Raw genomic sequence first — 17595 nt, 5'->3', positions numbered from 1 at the left:
CTTATGTAAACTAAAGAATTTCCAGTAGCGAGAAGAAACAATTGTCAGTGGCTGTGTGGTGTGTTATTTCAAATACCTCATACTGCACTGAAAAGGAGGAGAACATGTTACATGTGCTCTGTCCACTAGGACTACATTTGTAACTGGATTGTCAACAGGAGCATTCCAGCATTGATCTGTGTTCTGAGTTGCATTTTTTGCCATTGTATTATTAATTTTAATTGTTATTAGCCCATTATTATTGTTGTTGCTGTTGTTGTTATTATTACTATTATTCAGCTTGAAAGGCAGGTTGCAAGGTGATGTAACATACTGTTCTTATGCATTGGTTTGCAGGCCATCGCTTGCCAATGGATTAAATCCTTTGTATCATTTTACAAGGAAATTGTAAGGGTTAGATACATGCATTTCTTCTGGAGATGTGACTATATGAGATTTAAGGAATGGTATATTTAGCATAACATTTGCTGGCGTAATGAACATGCAGTTTAAAAATAGAAGACAGTTGGAGGCCCCTTTAAAAAGCAGATATAAAATCACAGAAACTATAAAGGTTATTTTGAAAACTATCCACAGTAGTCCCCTCTGTGGGTTTTCTGTTTTTCCCAAATAACAAGTACAGAAACATCTTTCTGGGTCTGTCCCAGTTTTAGAATCTGTGATTTATTTTTTCCCCCCTTTTTTCTTTTGAGCAACTGCTCAGGAGAATAAATTAGGCGATGTGGCATGTATGGGGGGTGGGAAATATCTCAAAAGAAAAGCTGACTAGGGGTGTGACAGGAGTTTGTTTAGCTGCTAGCCAGAAGACCTGCGTTTGGGAGTTTGGTGTAACTTTACTTGCAAAACTGCTCTAGTGTGTGATCATCGGAACATATGCACTCAGTCTCTGAGAGAAGGGAACCAGCTGGCTGGCAGAAAAATACCATTGGCATTGCCCGTGTTCTTGTGTTGACAATGTCACAAGCTGCCCTCCCAGATGGAGAATTTGAATGAAGCCAGTTGTGGGTCATAAAAAAAAACAAACCAGTCTTCGTTTTTGTGCATCATCCTTAATGATTGTTATAGCTTAGGTATTGTCTGATTTCATGGTCAGCAAAACAGACAGTAATTTTGAAGCTATCTTTCAAGTTCTCGTTTGAAAGGAAGCAATGTACAGTGAACACATTACATTACAGTGTGTTTCTGCACTGTCTGTAGTGATGGCTGATCTTCTGCATTGTTGAACATTTAGGTATTTGTGTTACAATGTATGGTTCTGTTTTTCCCTTAGGAACGCTCAGATCAGGGAGTCTTTCAAAAATCAGCTTTTGATGGGAGTCATAACTTCGCAGCTGCTTCCCGACGCAATGATACTATTCTTCAGCCGTTTGTAACGTGCAGTCCTCGGGAAAGAATAAAAGGTAGTGTCTCTATACCCTTCTCTGTGCTAAAAGAAAGTGCTTTGTGGTTTTGGTTTTTGAAATCCACAGCCTCTATAAAAGCAGTTAATTAGGGTAAGTGCACACTATGTTACTTTGAGGCTTGAAGATCCAGTGAGGGTGGGAGAGCTGACTCAGAAGTTGTGAATTAGATTCCTGGCACAAATTCCAGTTTAAGTAACAGTTTCTAGCTCGTTGCCCCAACACGTAAGGTTGGATAAAAAACAAATGATGAGTGCAAAATATATGTTGTCAAAATGTTTATTTTCTATATATCTTTAATGAGTGCACTGATTTTTGCATTAAATTCTTAGATTATATCCCAGGTTATTATAAGCTAAATGAATTTATACAAAGGCGTGATGATCATAAAGTACACTTGCTTATTTTAGACTTAAGGTAAAATTTGTTCAAAGGTTAAAAACATTTCCTTAATTTACAAATTGGAATTATATTAATGAACTCATTAAAAAAATTAGGTAGATGTGTACATTGCATTTGCTCATACATGCAGGTTTTCGTTGTACAAACATATAAATAAGAGCTTTTAATACCACTTATTTTTCTGTGGTCTTTCATTTCTGATGGCATGCTGTACTATCTGTCCAATTTACACCTGACTCAGCAAGGTACTAGTTATCTGAAAAGTCAAGTATTTGAGATGGTCTTGACCCCTTTCCTTTTAAGTGTGCTGTTATCCTTCAAGCCAAACACATACTTAAATACCTTCCAGTAAGAAAAAAAAATATTCTCTTTGATGTAGTTGAATTATGCATGATTTTTCCCACTTCTTGAGACAACTGTGGAATCTGGGTGGCCTGCAAAAAGTAATCTCATAGGCTGCTGTGATGACTGTTTTAACCAAAACCAAAGAGCCTGCGTCTGTAAAGCTCAAGCGAAACTCCTGTATAATTTAGGGGTAAACAATTGTGTTGACTTTGGTGTTTTTTGACAGTGTGACTCCAGGCAAAGAATTAGATACAGGCTCAAGCATTGTAAATATCCAAAGATCAGATCATTCTGTTTAGATCTACTTTATATTTCTTTTATATGGAATTTATACTGATTCTGTAGTTAGGGGAGAAAAGGGTCATCCTCAGAGCTAGCCTGCCCTGTAGAGTTAGTCATTGCTAAAGGATCAAAAAGCAGCAAACACCTTTAAATGCTTCCTTAAAAAACATATATACAACTGCTCTGGAGCCGTTGATACAGGTGAATGGCAAGAGGTAACCTGGCAAATAAAATTCACAACAAAATACATGGAAGAGCTGTACATTCAGATAACTATTCTCCAACTGCAGTCCAAAAATCAGGATGGCTGCTTTACAGCTCGTTTGTAAAATCGTTTCAGTAGACATAATTTTAATTAAAAAAGAATGGTAAGACAGCATTATCGCAAAAAACTGTGATGGCCTCAGTAGAGAATGTGTGTTGGATGTGGAAAGGATGCTCTGGAGTGCTGCTGAGGGCTATTGTCAGGGAGGATTGAGCTAATACTTATTCTGCTTTCCATATGAGCATGTCACTTATTTCCAGTTGCTGGTTCAAATATTTTTTTGCATTGTTTCTTATTATCCTCAGGCTTTCAAAGCACCTGTAAAGACAAAACACTACGCCTGTGCACTACCCTCATTCAACTCAGTTATGAACTTTAGGTTGTGTCCCTATTTAAGGATGTGAGTCACAGTTGTAGTGAGCCCTTTTATGACAGGCAGGAACAGTCCCTTGCACGTTCTTATGATGTATTATCCAGATCTTGTATGTAGAAGTATGGTTGGTATATTTTTACAAAGAATAACAAAGATAGAAGAGTTTTTTAACATAATACAGGATCTAATGTAAGAATTTAATGACAGGAGCTGTATTATATTTATAAAATGTCACTTTCTCAATTAATGTTTTCTAGTAAGTTATTTCCAGTATCATTTACTACTCGTACAAATAAAATTCTTATAAAAAAGCTGAGCAAAAACACACTGAAGCTTGGCCTGCTAATATTGCTGTCTGTTTTAAGAGTCTTTTATTATACGTGAGCAAGAACAAATGTCTGGGGAAAAGTGCTTATAGCCAAAACATTACATTTTGTCTTGCCTGTGGATATTTAAATAAAGGGGGAGGGGATACTGATCCAATATTGAAATGCCAGTGTTTGTTCTATTTTTGCATGAATAATACTTGCTGCCTTCAGGTCCTCACTTCTTTTGCTGCCAAGCTGTTGCACAGATTCAGTGTTTTTTAGAACAACCTCTCTGAGAATTGATACTTCAGTGCCAACAGCTTTACGTTTCTGGTGTTGAAAGATTACTGGAATGTGTTTCATTAGAAGTTCTTATATATCTCTTATAACCCTACGTTATAAATGGTTATAGGGGAAATGCTGTCATGTCTCTGGTTAAGTAGTAGAATAATCATGCTTCCTCTATTACCATAGATTGCCAAGTCTTCGTAGTTGTGCAGCCATCTGTGTTTCCATACATGTGTGGTAATGCCAAGATAGAAAATTAAGAAGTGAAATTTAAAATTAATGTTTAAATTTTGCTTGTAAACATTACATTATCTTATACAGAGATTCAGTTACTTACTATCCAAAACTGTTTAATATGAAAATTCAGTACATTTTGTTTAGTAGCTTAGCTGTTTCTCTGATCTCTCTGGATCTGTTAAGGTAATTTCCTAAGGCCTTGAACATGGAGCCAGTGGCTGCCTCTTAGGTTAAATTCACTCTTCTGCTCCTGCTCGCATTCTTCTGGAAGCTGTAGTCCTTGTGATCACTTTCATTTCACTCAGGAAGTCCAACATTCTTCTGTGTGTAACATTTGTGTTCTACAAGAGAAATGCCAGTGGTAACCCATCACCAAACAGCCTTTATGAAATGATGTATCAGTTGCTGTGAAGCAAAGTGTGTGTAACTATGCGATACGCTCAGTCTCTTGCTATGGCTATTGGAGGCTGCTCAAAGAGGGTAAGACACAGGTGTACAGTGCAATGTGATGTGTGATTTTTTTTTTTTTTTCTATTTCCTCTTCTCCTTCCACCAGGCATATTTCCTACGCTGGGTAGTCAGTGGTTTAGGGACTTCCTAAATACGAGGTTCTGTCTGGACCATTGTGCCTTTAATAGCTCTCCAAATTTCATTCAATTTCTTAACACTTTTTTTAAAATTTGGTTTCCAAAATACCCTCATGGCAATCTGTTGCATGATTTAATTGCATAGGAAAAAATACTGCTTTGTGTTTGTCCTTTCTACTTGATGTTTTCACTGGATGCCTTCTAGTTACTGTGTTACCATGTTACACTCTTAGTGAGAGCATCCATTTCACCTTTTGCATAGCTTTTACAATTTCCTAGACTCTTCTTGTATCCCCTTCTATTGCTTATTACTCTAATTCAAAGAATCCTAGTCCATGTTCCTTGTTTCTGCATGTGTCCAACTGCCCTTGACACCTTTTCAATGCATTTCTGAATTATGTTACATCCTTTTTCAGATAGGAAGAATGAAAACTTGGATGCTGTTTAAAAACGAGGCACACCTTTAACCCTGAGTTCTGCATGGAGCGTTTGGACTCTTCTCTAAATGCCCATTTCCTTTTGACTTCACTAAGTATATATTCAAAGAATGATCCCATGCACTTCTAATGTATTGTTCACTAAAGTAATAGCCTTTGTGTATGTGTCAAGAGTTTTCCCCTACTCCCATGTGCATCACCTTGCAGTCACTGACCAGGACTTTCACCTGCATTTCCTCCTTAATGTCCTGCAATCTTTTTGCAGAGCTTCATAGTCTGCTTGGTTTTGGTAGTTCTGAGTGTTTTACATGAGTAAGTCTTTTCATCTTCTGACTCATCTTTCAAACCAGTTAATTGCACTGAAATCTTTTTGCTGTGGAAACTTCCCATTTACTCCTCTTCTCCATTTGTTGTCCTGAAATTGCAGACTGAAAGAATGTGATCATAATGTACAAAGCCAGCATGCATATACATCAGGTACCATTCCTGTTTTCTGCATCAGACTGGAAATTAACATGTTTTTAAGGTTTTGTTAGAACATTTCTCCTCATCTGCTTACCTTCACTTTCTTCTTTTGATGTTCTCACTTTTCCTGAGATACAGGGTCTAGACTGTTTCTTACCTTTCACCCAAACCATTCTATGATTCTTTAATCTTTAGGAGGTTATTCAGCCAATAGGGGTTTTATAGGATTTGTGAGCTAATAGTGTGGCTTTCTTTGGAGTATTTTTTTGCCTTTTGGAAACTACATCAGTGCTCTTACCCGATAAATACAATCTATTGCTGTCTGCCTTTATCCCCTCCTTGTATACCCTTTTTGTCTCAAGTTAGATTAGTACTGTCATGCAGGGTTGTGTAAAAAAGACTATAAGCATTCAGTGCAAGGGAACAGGTCACATGAAAGTGTGGTGCATCAGTATTGTTACGTTGCTTACCTTCCATTCAAACCCAAGAACTGTTAAGTGTCTGTGTTTCCTGTTAAGTATCAGAGGGGTGAAGACATATTCTACATTTCAAGATGTGGGAACTTTTTGTAAGATTAGATTGAGATAAATTTACAGGACAATAACAAACTGGTCTACAGCAGGCACAATTCTGTTAAATACTGCAGGTATGTAAATGTTGCTTAGCAAACCACTGAATGGTTTAACTGAGTAGTTCATGTGTCTCTTGGTCCAAAGTAATTTTCTGGTGTGAGCTGAATGCCTTTTGTAAAGGTAAAGTGTAATGGTAGGAAAATGAAGACTGTAATTCAGAGGTGCCTCTTTATTCTCCTGGCATGGGGGTAACAGAAATTTTTTTTCTTTTGAACTCTTTGCTGAGAACGTGGTTCTCTTCTGTACATGAAAAGTGGTAAATGCTCCCCATCAGAGTGAATGAAGGCAAGAACCTACAATCAGTTAGGATACAGCTATACTCAAATGGAGTAAAGCAATTTGTGCCTTGAACTCAACTTCACTAAAGTTTCCCTATATTTACCTTTAATTATGCATATGCAAATCAGAAAATCAGCTCTTCAGGAAATCCCAAGGGATATATTTTCTGCTTTGTGTGATTTTAATTCTAGTTTAGTTAGTTTAGGGATTTGAATAATTTGTGACTCACTTCATCATTGCTTGAGGCCTTCTGGTCCAGTCATTGATCAGTGAAATGTACTTGTTTCTGCAGCTTATTTAACCCCTTTTTATATTTTATTTCAGAGTTGCCAGTGTCTGATCGTGGCAGTGGTGAAAATGAAACTCCCCCCCCTCTCCCACCACATCCCAGTGAGGATCTGCTGAATGAGGATTATAACCATAGGTTGGACTTTGACTGTACTTAATAGTTACAGTGCTAACTGGTCATTAATGGTTGTGATGGTTCTGATTTATTTTTAAATTGCTTTTTATTTTGTAAAATTTGTGCACTGCTTTCAGTCACCTGAACGATCCTTTAATATAAGCTGGAAATGTTACTTTAGCATTTAGTGCATTGTTCATTTCAGTTGTCCATAAACTGCAGTATGCCTGCTGTCCACAATACATGGATCACGCCGGTGGGTGCCATGTGTAGATGAAGTTACTGAAGTCTCTTTAAAGTCCTAGCCAAATTGAAGCTTCTTATGCAGATTGTGGGCCAAAGACATTATTGAGGTTACAAAATGAAGCTTTAGGAATTTTGAACATTGAAATTTGTAGGGGAAAGATTACTGGGCACTTTACCAGTTGGAAATGGATTGGGTAGATTTTTCAGATGTTTTAAGAATATCTGTTGTAAAGGCTGGTGTGCTTGATACCAGCTACAAGCTTTAAGTTACTTAGCAAATACAGATGTTTGGAAGTGCAGAAAAAAGGTGTAAACATGTTGAAGTTCATAGAATCACAGAGTGGTTTGGGTTGTAAAGGACCTTAAGCTTGTCTAGTTCCAACCCCCTGCTATGCGCAGGGGAACCTCCCACTAGACCAGGTTGCTCAAGGTTCTATCCAGACTGGCCTTGAACACGGCCAGGGATGGAGCATTTACCACTTCTTTGGACAGCCTGTTCCAGTCCCTCAGCACCCTCACAGTAAAGAACTTCTTCCCGCTGTCTAATCTAAATCTACCCTGTTTACGTTTAAACCCATTGCCTCTTGTCCTATTGCTACAGTCCCTGGAAGGCCCCCTTCAGATACTGGAAGGCTGCTATGAGGTCTCCACGCAGCCTTCTCTTCTCCAGGCTGAACAGCTCCAACTTCCTCAGCCTGTCTTCATACAGGAGGTGCTCCAGCCCCCTGATCATCCCTTTGGCCCTCCTCTGGACTTGCTCCAACAGCTCCATGTCTGTCTTATGCTGGAGACACCAGAACTATATGCAGTACTCCAAGGGGGGGGTCTCATGAGAGCAGATGATGACATATACTTTGTCATAATGACATAAACTTTGTGTCAACTAGCACAGGGTTCAAAGCAAGGTATCATTTCAACCTGTCATATTCTGATACTGAAAATTCAATCAGAGAATCATGGAATGATTTGGGTTGAAAAAAAAAAAAACACACACAATTCCTTGGAATTCTTCAGAGTTTTATGGCACCTTCCTTAAGATATCCAGCCTCTGCACTCTGCAGAGGTGGTACAAGGCTGTAAAATACTCTGTATTAGCAGATGAAGTAGAATTGAGGCAGCTACATTGGCAGTATTTTTCCAACTTTATGTAGCATGTTATTTGGAAAGGCAGTGGCTAAATAGATTAGTGGGGATAACAAAAACAAAATCAACCACAACCAAATCGAAAATGACAAATGGGCAGGTAGTGGTATGTTCCTCTTCTTCTGATAGATAAAATGTGAATTGTTAAAAACCGATTAAACATTTATATTTATATTTGCATCTGTGATAAAAATCTAGGGACTGGAGGTGATAAGTCTCAGAAAAGAAAGTTGAGGATCAGTAACTGATATTAAAATGTATGGCTGTAAGCAACTGTAGGAATAAACACATGTATTTCTCTGCATGCTTTAATTAGTTCACTTGTGTTTTGAACTGGTGCCTAAATATCTTACATGTCCTTTTTTAATTTTTTTCCCACAGCCCTATCATGAATTCAGCAGTGCGTTTAACAGATCAGCACGTCAACTTCAGATCCTTGACACCAGCCAAGCAGTCCGAATCAATTAATCTGAAAGCCTCAAAAAGCATGGATCTTGGTAAGAAGGGGTGGGGTGACATACAGGTCATCTTTTCAGTCTTAGCCCGTCTGCACCATCTCTGTTTCTTGCTTTTGTTTCTTAAACACAAACATTAGGGAATAAGTTCTGCAGAGGAGCTACAGTGATGAAGACAATGGTCAGCCTCCTATAACATCTAATTGCAAGTACCCTTTTTATTGAAGCTGAAGAAAAGGGTTTGCTTTTTCCTTCTCAGAGGCCATTCTGTCCTTTGTATTGAAATCTAAACTGAAAAACAAGCTTGTAAAAATGAGCAGAAAGAATTGCTGTACAAGTTTTATATGTCTAAAAAATGTAGCAAAACAGCAATAACAAAAGCCGTTTCCACATAGCATATAAATGATTGCAAAACTACACTGGACAAAGGCTATAACTTTTGTAAGACAAATTGTGTATTCATTCGCAATGACAAAAACAGGCAATCAAAGTGTTGCTGTAGATCTTTATAAATGCTTGAAGAGTGGTCAGTGTTGTGCAGAAAAACTTTCAGGGTGGGTGAAGCAGAAAGTAAGGGGTTCTTTCAATATTGGGAAGGCATTTGCAGGTGGATCCCATTAGGATGTCATTAATCATAGATTTGTGTGCTTTGTTGGATCAGATTTTGTACACCAGGAATAGAAAATTAATTTCATATATAGTTTCAAGGTAGGTTTTTAGTGGTGCTGATTTTTCCCTCCTTCCCTGAAATGCTGTAGATTGGTCTTAGATTTTGTATTGTTGATTTCTGTTGTCATCTTAATGTAATATCTTAATGTAACATAATACGTGTGTAATCTAATGGAATGTAAGAAAAGTCAAACAGTTCTTAATGCAGGGTAAGAATGGGTAAGAATTCATTTAGGGTAGTTCTTAAGGCAGAATTTTAAAGCTGCTGCATGACCAGAGCAGATACTCATCCTTTTGCAGTTCTGTTCCCCTATTTTGGCAGAGAGTAGTGTATTTTTTTAAGAATGGAAATGCTCCTCAATAAGGAATGAGTTTTACAGACTTGAGTCAAAACATGTATTGTATGTAGTCTACTGGAAAAAATAATGTTCAACTTTCCTGAGTCTTCTTTTAGAAAGATTTATCTACAGCTCTTAAAGAGGTCACTAGAAAGAATGCTCACAAGCACCAGTGTGAAATTAATCCATGGAAGTGTGCTTGAGAGCATATCCGTAACAACCAGGTAATTTGTACTTCCTTTTGTCCTGGTCTGTATTTGTTTATTTTTTGAGATTCAAGTTTATAAGTATAAGTAATCTGCTCTTGACACTCAGAAACAATGCTTTGAGAATGTATATGAGTCACTAAATCATAGGGGTTAAAAACTGAAATTAAATTAGGTGCAGAAAAAATAAAAATGTTTTTAAGAGCTTTCAAAAATTCTTGCTTATAGAAGGTAGCTGCTGAAAATGCCCCTTCTGCTATGAAAATAAAAAACAAAAGGGATAATAATCAGTCTGATTGGAAGCACAGAAGTTTTATCCTTGTCATATGTAGTGATGTGAAGGTAAATCTATTACCTGAGATAGTCATGTAAAAAACTGAAGGGACTGAACAGACTACAATCATCCTGTGTTATAGAAATGACAGTAGATGAAGTAAAATTGCTTGCACGTAGCTTGACAAATAAAGAAACTGAGGAAGATAAAAGCTGGGACCTTTTGCAGTCATTTTCTAGTAAGCAGTGAAGTACCATGTTCAGCTTCCCACCTTTTGAAAGATTTTAAGCAGAAGCTTCTGGCTGGAAGAGTAAAAGGAAAAGGAACATGAAAATCTTAGGTGAAGTAACTGCAATATAAAATGCAGTAATATTTTGCTTATTACTGAACTGCAGTCAGAACCCATAGTAACTGCACATCCCAACATGGAGCTGTGTATCCATTACTGGTTTCAGTGCATTGTTTGCCACCAAAATAAGAAAAGTGCTGCTGTTTTCATCTTCCAGATCCAGAGTTGAGCTTGTCAGAAAGATTTATTCAGCATCACAGAGGATCTGTGGAGCAGATTGGTAACAAAGAGGAGGTGAACACCACCCAAAAGTGCTTGTATAACTGCTAGGCCCTCTTTTTCTAGTCCTCACGGGGTGCTGTCTACTTACTACTTTTCTTTTGTACTCAAGTTCTGCCAATGCCTTCCAAAATAAGTCCAACATCATGAACAGAAAATTCAAGGAATTGGAGTTCAGGAGGAGAGCTCTGAGGCCATACAAATGTGATTTAGGTGCAGTTCCTTCCCCTTTAAACCAAATTGTCTCTGAATCAGGTGTGATACAGGGCATCAGTGTGAAATCTGTACTGCTATTCACTTTACAAAACATTTTACTTCACCTTAAAATGTATATAATGCATCTACTGCCTAATTATAAGATTTGAAAGGCATGGATTACGTAATGGCATCACCATTAGAAGGATCATCAAAGGTCGGTAACAGAAAATTTTAAGCACTTAGAGACCCCAGAATCCAAACTTTTCTACAAATTGTGAACCTTATGATTAAATAGTAAATTCATTAAATTGGAGAGCTAATCAAATTATATAGTAAGGGTCTTTCTGGCTTTGATGAAGGTTAATGTAGGCACAAGAAGCAAAACTCTTAAGTAAAGACTAGTCTGTAATTATATAGGTTCACAATGGAAACCCATTTAACACTGATGTTTATCTTTTCAGATTTTATATCATTTAGGCCCAGAAAACTTTGAGTGCCTAATCTGTTTTCCAGTTGTATTTATTTACAAAATAATTATTCTAAATTAATATCCTCAGTGAATAGTATAAGGAAATAAGGATGGGTGATCAAAAAGTATTCAGTACTGCTTACATGTTGAATCAATTTGTCATTGTCAGTCTCCAGAGCAAATCTTGCAATAACGGTTACTTGCCAGTTGGGCAGATACGGTTTAGTTTATTAACTCTTAGTGCATTTTTGGGTTGTCGATTGAACAGCTGGACGGGAACAATGGGCATGAACCGCTGCCAACTTGTTTTTTAGGCAGGGCTCTGTGCTGCCATGCATGTGCCATGGGTCATATGAACTGACACAAGTTTTAACTGCTGAATTCACAAACAGCATGAATCTAGAAGTACCATTGTCTAGAGATGGTGTATTTGAAGAATTCAGGTTATTTGCAGATGAGGTAGTTTTAGCTTGAATCTACTTTAAATAAATACATTAAAAATCTGTGGCGTGTGTGTTACTGAGTTACAATTGTAGACACCCCAAACATCAAAAAGGCAAGTACAGTGATAGTGATGATATCCTTCTGCAAATCATATGGGGGTAGGGTGACCAGTTCCCTGCTTTAGCATTCATGATTTCCATAGTCTCAAAGGCTTCTCAAAATTTACAGCTTCATTCAGAGTAATCGGGTACAGATTAGTTCCATATCAGCTATAAGTCCTAATGTTCTTTCCTGCTGCCGTGTTGAGATAATGACAGCGCTTTCAGGATCACTGGTAGAGTTCATATCCTGTGTCTTACAGTATATTTTTCTTTGTCTTGCCTACTTTTATTTTGAACTGGTGGTGACAAAAGAGCACAGCTACCCCTTTCCTTCTGCCGATCCTGGCACCTGGCATGTCCACTCACTTACATATTATTTTTGTTACGGATTGGTGGTGTTTGAATGTGTTGGCAAACATTCTCCTTGTACTGTGATTTCAAGAATTTGTGCAGGGCCAAATGAATACTAAGAATGCATGGCTGTACTGACCAAGCTTAGATTGTATGCCAAGTTTGGACTTGTGCTTATAGCATAGTGTTAAAAATAAGAAAAAAATCAGAAATGCCACAGTTATGTCATGTTCTCCCTTCCCAATGAAGTGGTGCGCTTTTTTTGAAACTTAATGGCAGATTAAAAATGAAGAAGAAATCAGTGGCTTCTATACATGTCATTGGAAGGATGATTTTCCATGTAACAACCTTCTATAAAGACACATTTTGCCATACGTTACCACAGTTGTCTAGAGAAGAATTTCTGTATAGTTCATCAGAATCCATTTTCAGTAGTTCTTTTTTTTTAACTATTAAAAGGTAATTTTTGTGGAGAGTGAATGGCAATATGGAATTTTTTTTGAATGTTGTATTGAAATGTGAAAATAGGTGTGCTATTAAGAAGAAGACAGGAAAGATGGTGTTTTATTATTTATCTCCAACGCCCCTATTTTCCATAAATCTTTATGCACAGGAGTGATTTAGGCTATGCATTAATGTACTGTAAAAACCGCAGCCATGGGAATTGTATGCAAACACATGAAAGTGTGGCTTGGTTTAACCTGAAGCAATGTGAAATTGAATTGTATGAGTATATAGTAATTTTGTTGTGTATCAATTCAGGCAAAGTACTGTGTGGATTTATATTTGAGGATGTTGGTATAATAACCCATGACCTCTATCCCAAAGTACTGCTCATCTCCCATTCCTTTCCTGTAAATAGCAAAAGACCCATAGATCTTAACTGGTTAAGCTCTACAGCCTGAAGAAATTGAAATACCCTTTACTTGATTTTGAATATGGATAAGATATTATTTGCTAAAACATCATTAGATGTAGAGTCCCTTAACCATAGGGCTTTTTTATTAAAGATACTGGCCAATTTATTTATGTATTTAGGAATAATTAGCAAGTGAATATGCAAGATGCAAGGTATGGAGTATTCTGCCAGGAAGCCAATATTTAACTAATGTCTTTGTTAGTGAAGGGATGCATTTGATTACAGTTTATACTTTTAGAACACCTTAAAACAAAGAGAAACCAGGTTTTCACATCCAGAAGTATGTAGGAAAAGCAGTGAAGATGCAATTAGCTACTTTGTGGTTTGCGCTGAACCAGATTATTCTTATTCTGAGTGTAATTTTGGATGTTGAAATAAATATCTCAAAACGTAACCAAATGAGGAGTGGGCAGAACTGATGGAGAGTACCCTTTAATCAATGTTTTGATTCAGATACAATTAAAAAGAATACATTTTGGAGAGTCTAGTGAGAATTACAGTCTTAGTGAAAAAAAAAGTGCTTTGGTATTTTAAAACCATTATTTTGTTAAACACATTGCATGCATGGAATATTTATCAGGTTGCTTTGGGTTGAAATCAACTTCAGAACTGCATTTAGAAGCCAGTTAAGCTCATTAGAACATTAATGAGGAAGTGGAGAAGATGGCTCTGGGTTCTGAGAGACTTTTCAATTTTACTGGCTTATAAACAGTAATTTAACAAATCATCTCTTGAAGAGAGAGACTTTCCAAAACCGAAACCGTCATGGGTTTAGGAAAATCTCTGTTGCTTGTAGCTGTGATTGGTTTTGGGATCAAGGGCCAAGAGAGATTTTAAAATTATTATAGCTTATGTCATGAGTAACTTTCTAGTACTGTGACATTAGATGTATGTTTTCTGAGGCCACTCTGCAGAATAAATTTTAAGAAATGAACGCGACATAGTTTTCTTAGTTTAAACGACTTTCAAATTCTTGTTTGTAAGATCCATAAGTAGGGAATGAAACAAAATCATTTATTAAGTAATAGAGAAACTGTGAACTGAATTGAAATGAGACTAAAATCAAGTTTATTCTGTGTGAAAAAGGAGGACTTTTAACAAGGATGGTGTCGTTATTCAGTTTCGTACTAAATCTGCATTGATGCAATTGAGGGGAAGGTGAGCTGTGGTATAAAGACAGAAGGGGGCAGAAAGGAATATTAACTTTCTGGACTGGTTGTGTAGAAGAGGAAGCTTGCTGCAGAGCAGGCTGGAAGCATGTGAGCTGTGGTGGTCATAGAGCTGAGAAAATTGTAACACATGGTTGAGGACGATAGTTTCTTATGTTGCTTTAGTGAAAGTTTTAAGTGAGTTAATCTGCGTTTAGATTAATGAAGTGGTGGGGAGAAATGGCAATTAAGTTAATGTATAGCTATTATAAGAAAGTACAAATGATAATGAAGTAACTTTTAAAAACAAATTTATAAATGTTACCTACACTGTGTCTTAAACCTGTTCCTTGTCAGTATTTTCAGCCAATGAATGACAGGTTAGATTAGAAATTTGTGGTTTAACCCTAGGAGGTGTGAAGAAGTGTTAATGACATACAGGAGATGTGTAACGGGGGAGTTGGATCAGTTTTAGCCTGGTACAGTTTCTCTGGAACAGAGGTGAAAAGAGGATTAGAGAGGACAACAGAAGTGTAAAAGAAGCTGTGATGGCCTCAATTAGCAATGTAACCTTCAAGAATGAGTAGTTATGCCACTAAAAGAAAGTGAAGAAATTTATACTGGCTGACTGGGAAATTGTGAAACAATGTTATCTTCTGCTTGGAGAGAAAACGTTTCCAGTGGACAGCATGAACTGTACTACTGGTTCTTCAACAACAAGTAGTAGTAATAGTGAATGCAAGCTGAGGCATTTACATTCTCATGTGCTGACATGTAAGATGTATCCCTCGGGGATTTTCTCTGAATACAATTGAATTCAAGTACTAAATCAATTCTAACTAAATTCCTGTGAAAAATCTAATTAGAAAAAAAACCTTGTACAGGTGAAAAATGAATCCAGAATTTTTGGTTTGGATGTGATTTATTCCTGTCTTTGTGCGGAGCAGGGTATCTCAAATGTTGTGTTGCATGCCATACTGGAAAAGGCTTATCTTTTTTATCACAAAAGTATTTATCCTTGGTCCTTGTGCAAGCTTTTTGCTAGTCTCAGTGCTTTTCAGTATTAAGGTGAAGAGGAATCTATCAAGGACTCAGTCCTTCCAGACTGAGTAACTGATGGATAACCAGGTGACCACAGAAAAGGAGAGATGGGCCCTTACATGAAGTTTCACTGTTGCTAGAGAGAAGAAGGCAAATTATTAAACGAAATACTTTTAAGACAGAACAAGTTTACCCTTCCTAATACATTTTATTGCTTATGTAAATTTTAGCGTAAAAGCCTGTACTGTTTGTATGCAGTACTACAGGGCAAACCTAGAACGGCAAGCAGCATTTTCAAAGTGATAGTTGTGAGCCAACATTTGGCACAATTTCTCCGAGTGATTTATGCAGCTCATAGATGGGGAAACGCTTCACCAAGAAAATAAAAATAGCAGGAGAATTATGTCATTGGCACTGTCATTGACTAAAATTAATTAATGGTGCTGTGCCTTCATTATAATGAAAAGGCTGAGTAAGGACACAGTTAATCAGAAAAAACAGTGATCAATTTGTAGCTTTACTTTATTTTCATGTGTATATACCATAGAGACTGATGCATTCTTAAAAGCACAGAAGCATCATTTATATATGTGGCTTGGAAATATAGCCCTTGTTAATTGATCAGTGTATAATAAAAAAAAATATATTGGGCTTCTTATAGATTAATAAAAAGGTATCAGGAAATTTGTTTTCTAGGAAATTCTTTGATGTTTCAGTGTTTCTTTTTATTATTTTTCATTAATTGTAATTTTAATCCTTTTTACTTCTTTCCTGACTGCAGAACTGCAGCTGGTCTTCAAAGGTACGTGTCAGTTTGTCCAGTAGAAATATAAGTAACTTTCATACATTTAGAAGATTTTAAGTAGCTGTTAGTCCATGTGCAAAACTGATCCTTCATAAAAGAAGTGCTATGTTGAATAGTAGTACCCTGCATCTTGTGAATAGTGGTAACTCCTTGTTTGGGGAAAAATAATATAATGGTACAGTGATTGAACTGGGCATAATTGCCCGCAGCATAGATTTGTGTAAATCATAGTTAGGAAGTAGTATGACCTTTAAGTAAACTTTGAGGCAGTACAGAAGGCTTCTTATATTCTGAACCATTGAAAATCACGCGATTCAAATAAAATGGCTACCTTGGTTATCTTGAGTAGGGTACAGAAATGGCAATCAAAAGACTATGTGGAAGCACATGGATGCATTGCAGGGTACTTCTATTGTTTTCTTAAACCAAAACAGCACTCCAGAATATTATGATAGGGAATTCTAATACATCTGAGTATTCATGGCATAAAGGGTTGGGGTTTTTTACCATTTGTTGTGGTTGTTAGCATCGTTTAGGGGGAAAAAATAACTACCAGTTGATTGCTGTCAGCTGGAGAGATTTGTTTGTTCTAGTAATATTCCATCTTTCCTAATCTGTGGTCTTGCTAGTCCCCCAAATATACATGCTTTTCTTAAATAGCTGTTGAACTTCTGTCACTTGTATTTCAGCAATTACTTTGCTACCTGACAGTGAAAATGTAACTGGCTTCTCTGGTGCAAATGCAGTTTCTAAATTACAGAGGTTTCCTTAAAAGAGCTAGGGTCTTTTATACTGACAAACATTAATAACTTCATGAAGTAACATCCCCAGGAGTTCCAGGGGCATATCAAAATGTGAAGTATTTATTCAGTTTGTGACTCTAAGAAGTATCTTCTTGTTTGTGAGTGTATTTACTCTGTTGCATTGATCCTTCTCAGATTTTTGTTTCTGAGTTTTATGTCTGTAGTCCCCAAATTAGGTGATTTCCCTTTTTTTTTAGTGTTTTGGATTTAACAATTCTAGCTCAAGAACGTATCGTATTTCTAGTGTCTTCATAAAAATAGTTAATTGAAGGTTTTTTATAAATGCTTTCCTGATATATCCCATATATAAGCTGAAGTTTTCATAGTTGCAATAAAATTACTTCTTGATGTTGCAATATAAAAATAATTAGGATTTTTTTAGTTTTAAGAGTAGGCAGTATTTTTTTTTTCAGTTTAAAATCTTTCAGATGCCTTTCTGCAAAGATAGAGAACAGTAGTACAGTCTTAGAATTAAGTTTACACTTAGCTTATGTTTTTTTCAGAAGCCAAGGAAGATAGCCAGAGAAATACTATTTTTGGCATAGCTGAATGATTGCATGAATTTTTAACGTCACACAGAGCAGTGTTTCCAAATGCTGTTTTGTGAAACAGGACATCCTATATGCTTCCTAAATGAAATTTTTAGCTACAAAGTTTTCAACTTTAGCATATAAAGTATTTATCTCTCGTTAGCCTTTCTCTTTTTTACTGTCG

General features: G+C 36.7%; 1 protein-coding gene across 3 annotated transcripts in view; it reads left to right on the top strand.

Annotated features, from left to right (window-relative positions):
- The window catches only part of PARD3B (par-3 family cell polarity regulator beta), a 424254-nt gene that overhangs the window by 229159 nt on the left and 177500 nt on the right, over positions 1 to 17595 (top strand). For all 3 annotated transcript variants that reach the window (XM_057411714.1, XM_057411715.1, XM_057411713.1), the window contains exons 13-15: positions 1271 to 1400; positions 6625 to 6724; positions 8474 to 8589. In XM_057411714.1, coding sequence (XP_057267697.1) covers positions 1271 to 1400; positions 6625 to 6724; positions 8474 to 8589 — 346 coding nt within the window. The remainder of the gene's footprint in view (positions 1 to 1270; positions 1401 to 6624; positions 6725 to 8473; positions 8590 to 17595) is intronic.

Source organism: Pezoporus wallicus, unplaced genomic scaffold (assembly GCF_028554395.1).
Source record: "Pezoporus wallicus isolate ANWC-B61680 ecotype Strahan unplaced genomic scaffold, APGP_CSIRO_Pwel_v1 contig_6732, whole genome shotgun sequence".
In the NCBI taxonomy this organism is placed as follows: domain Eukaryota; kingdom Metazoa; phylum Chordata; class Aves; order Psittaciformes; family Psittacidae; genus Pezoporus; species Pezoporus wallicus.
The sequence above is the reverse complement of the archived record's forward strand: the minus strand, read 5'-3'. Positions and strand labels throughout refer to the sequence as shown.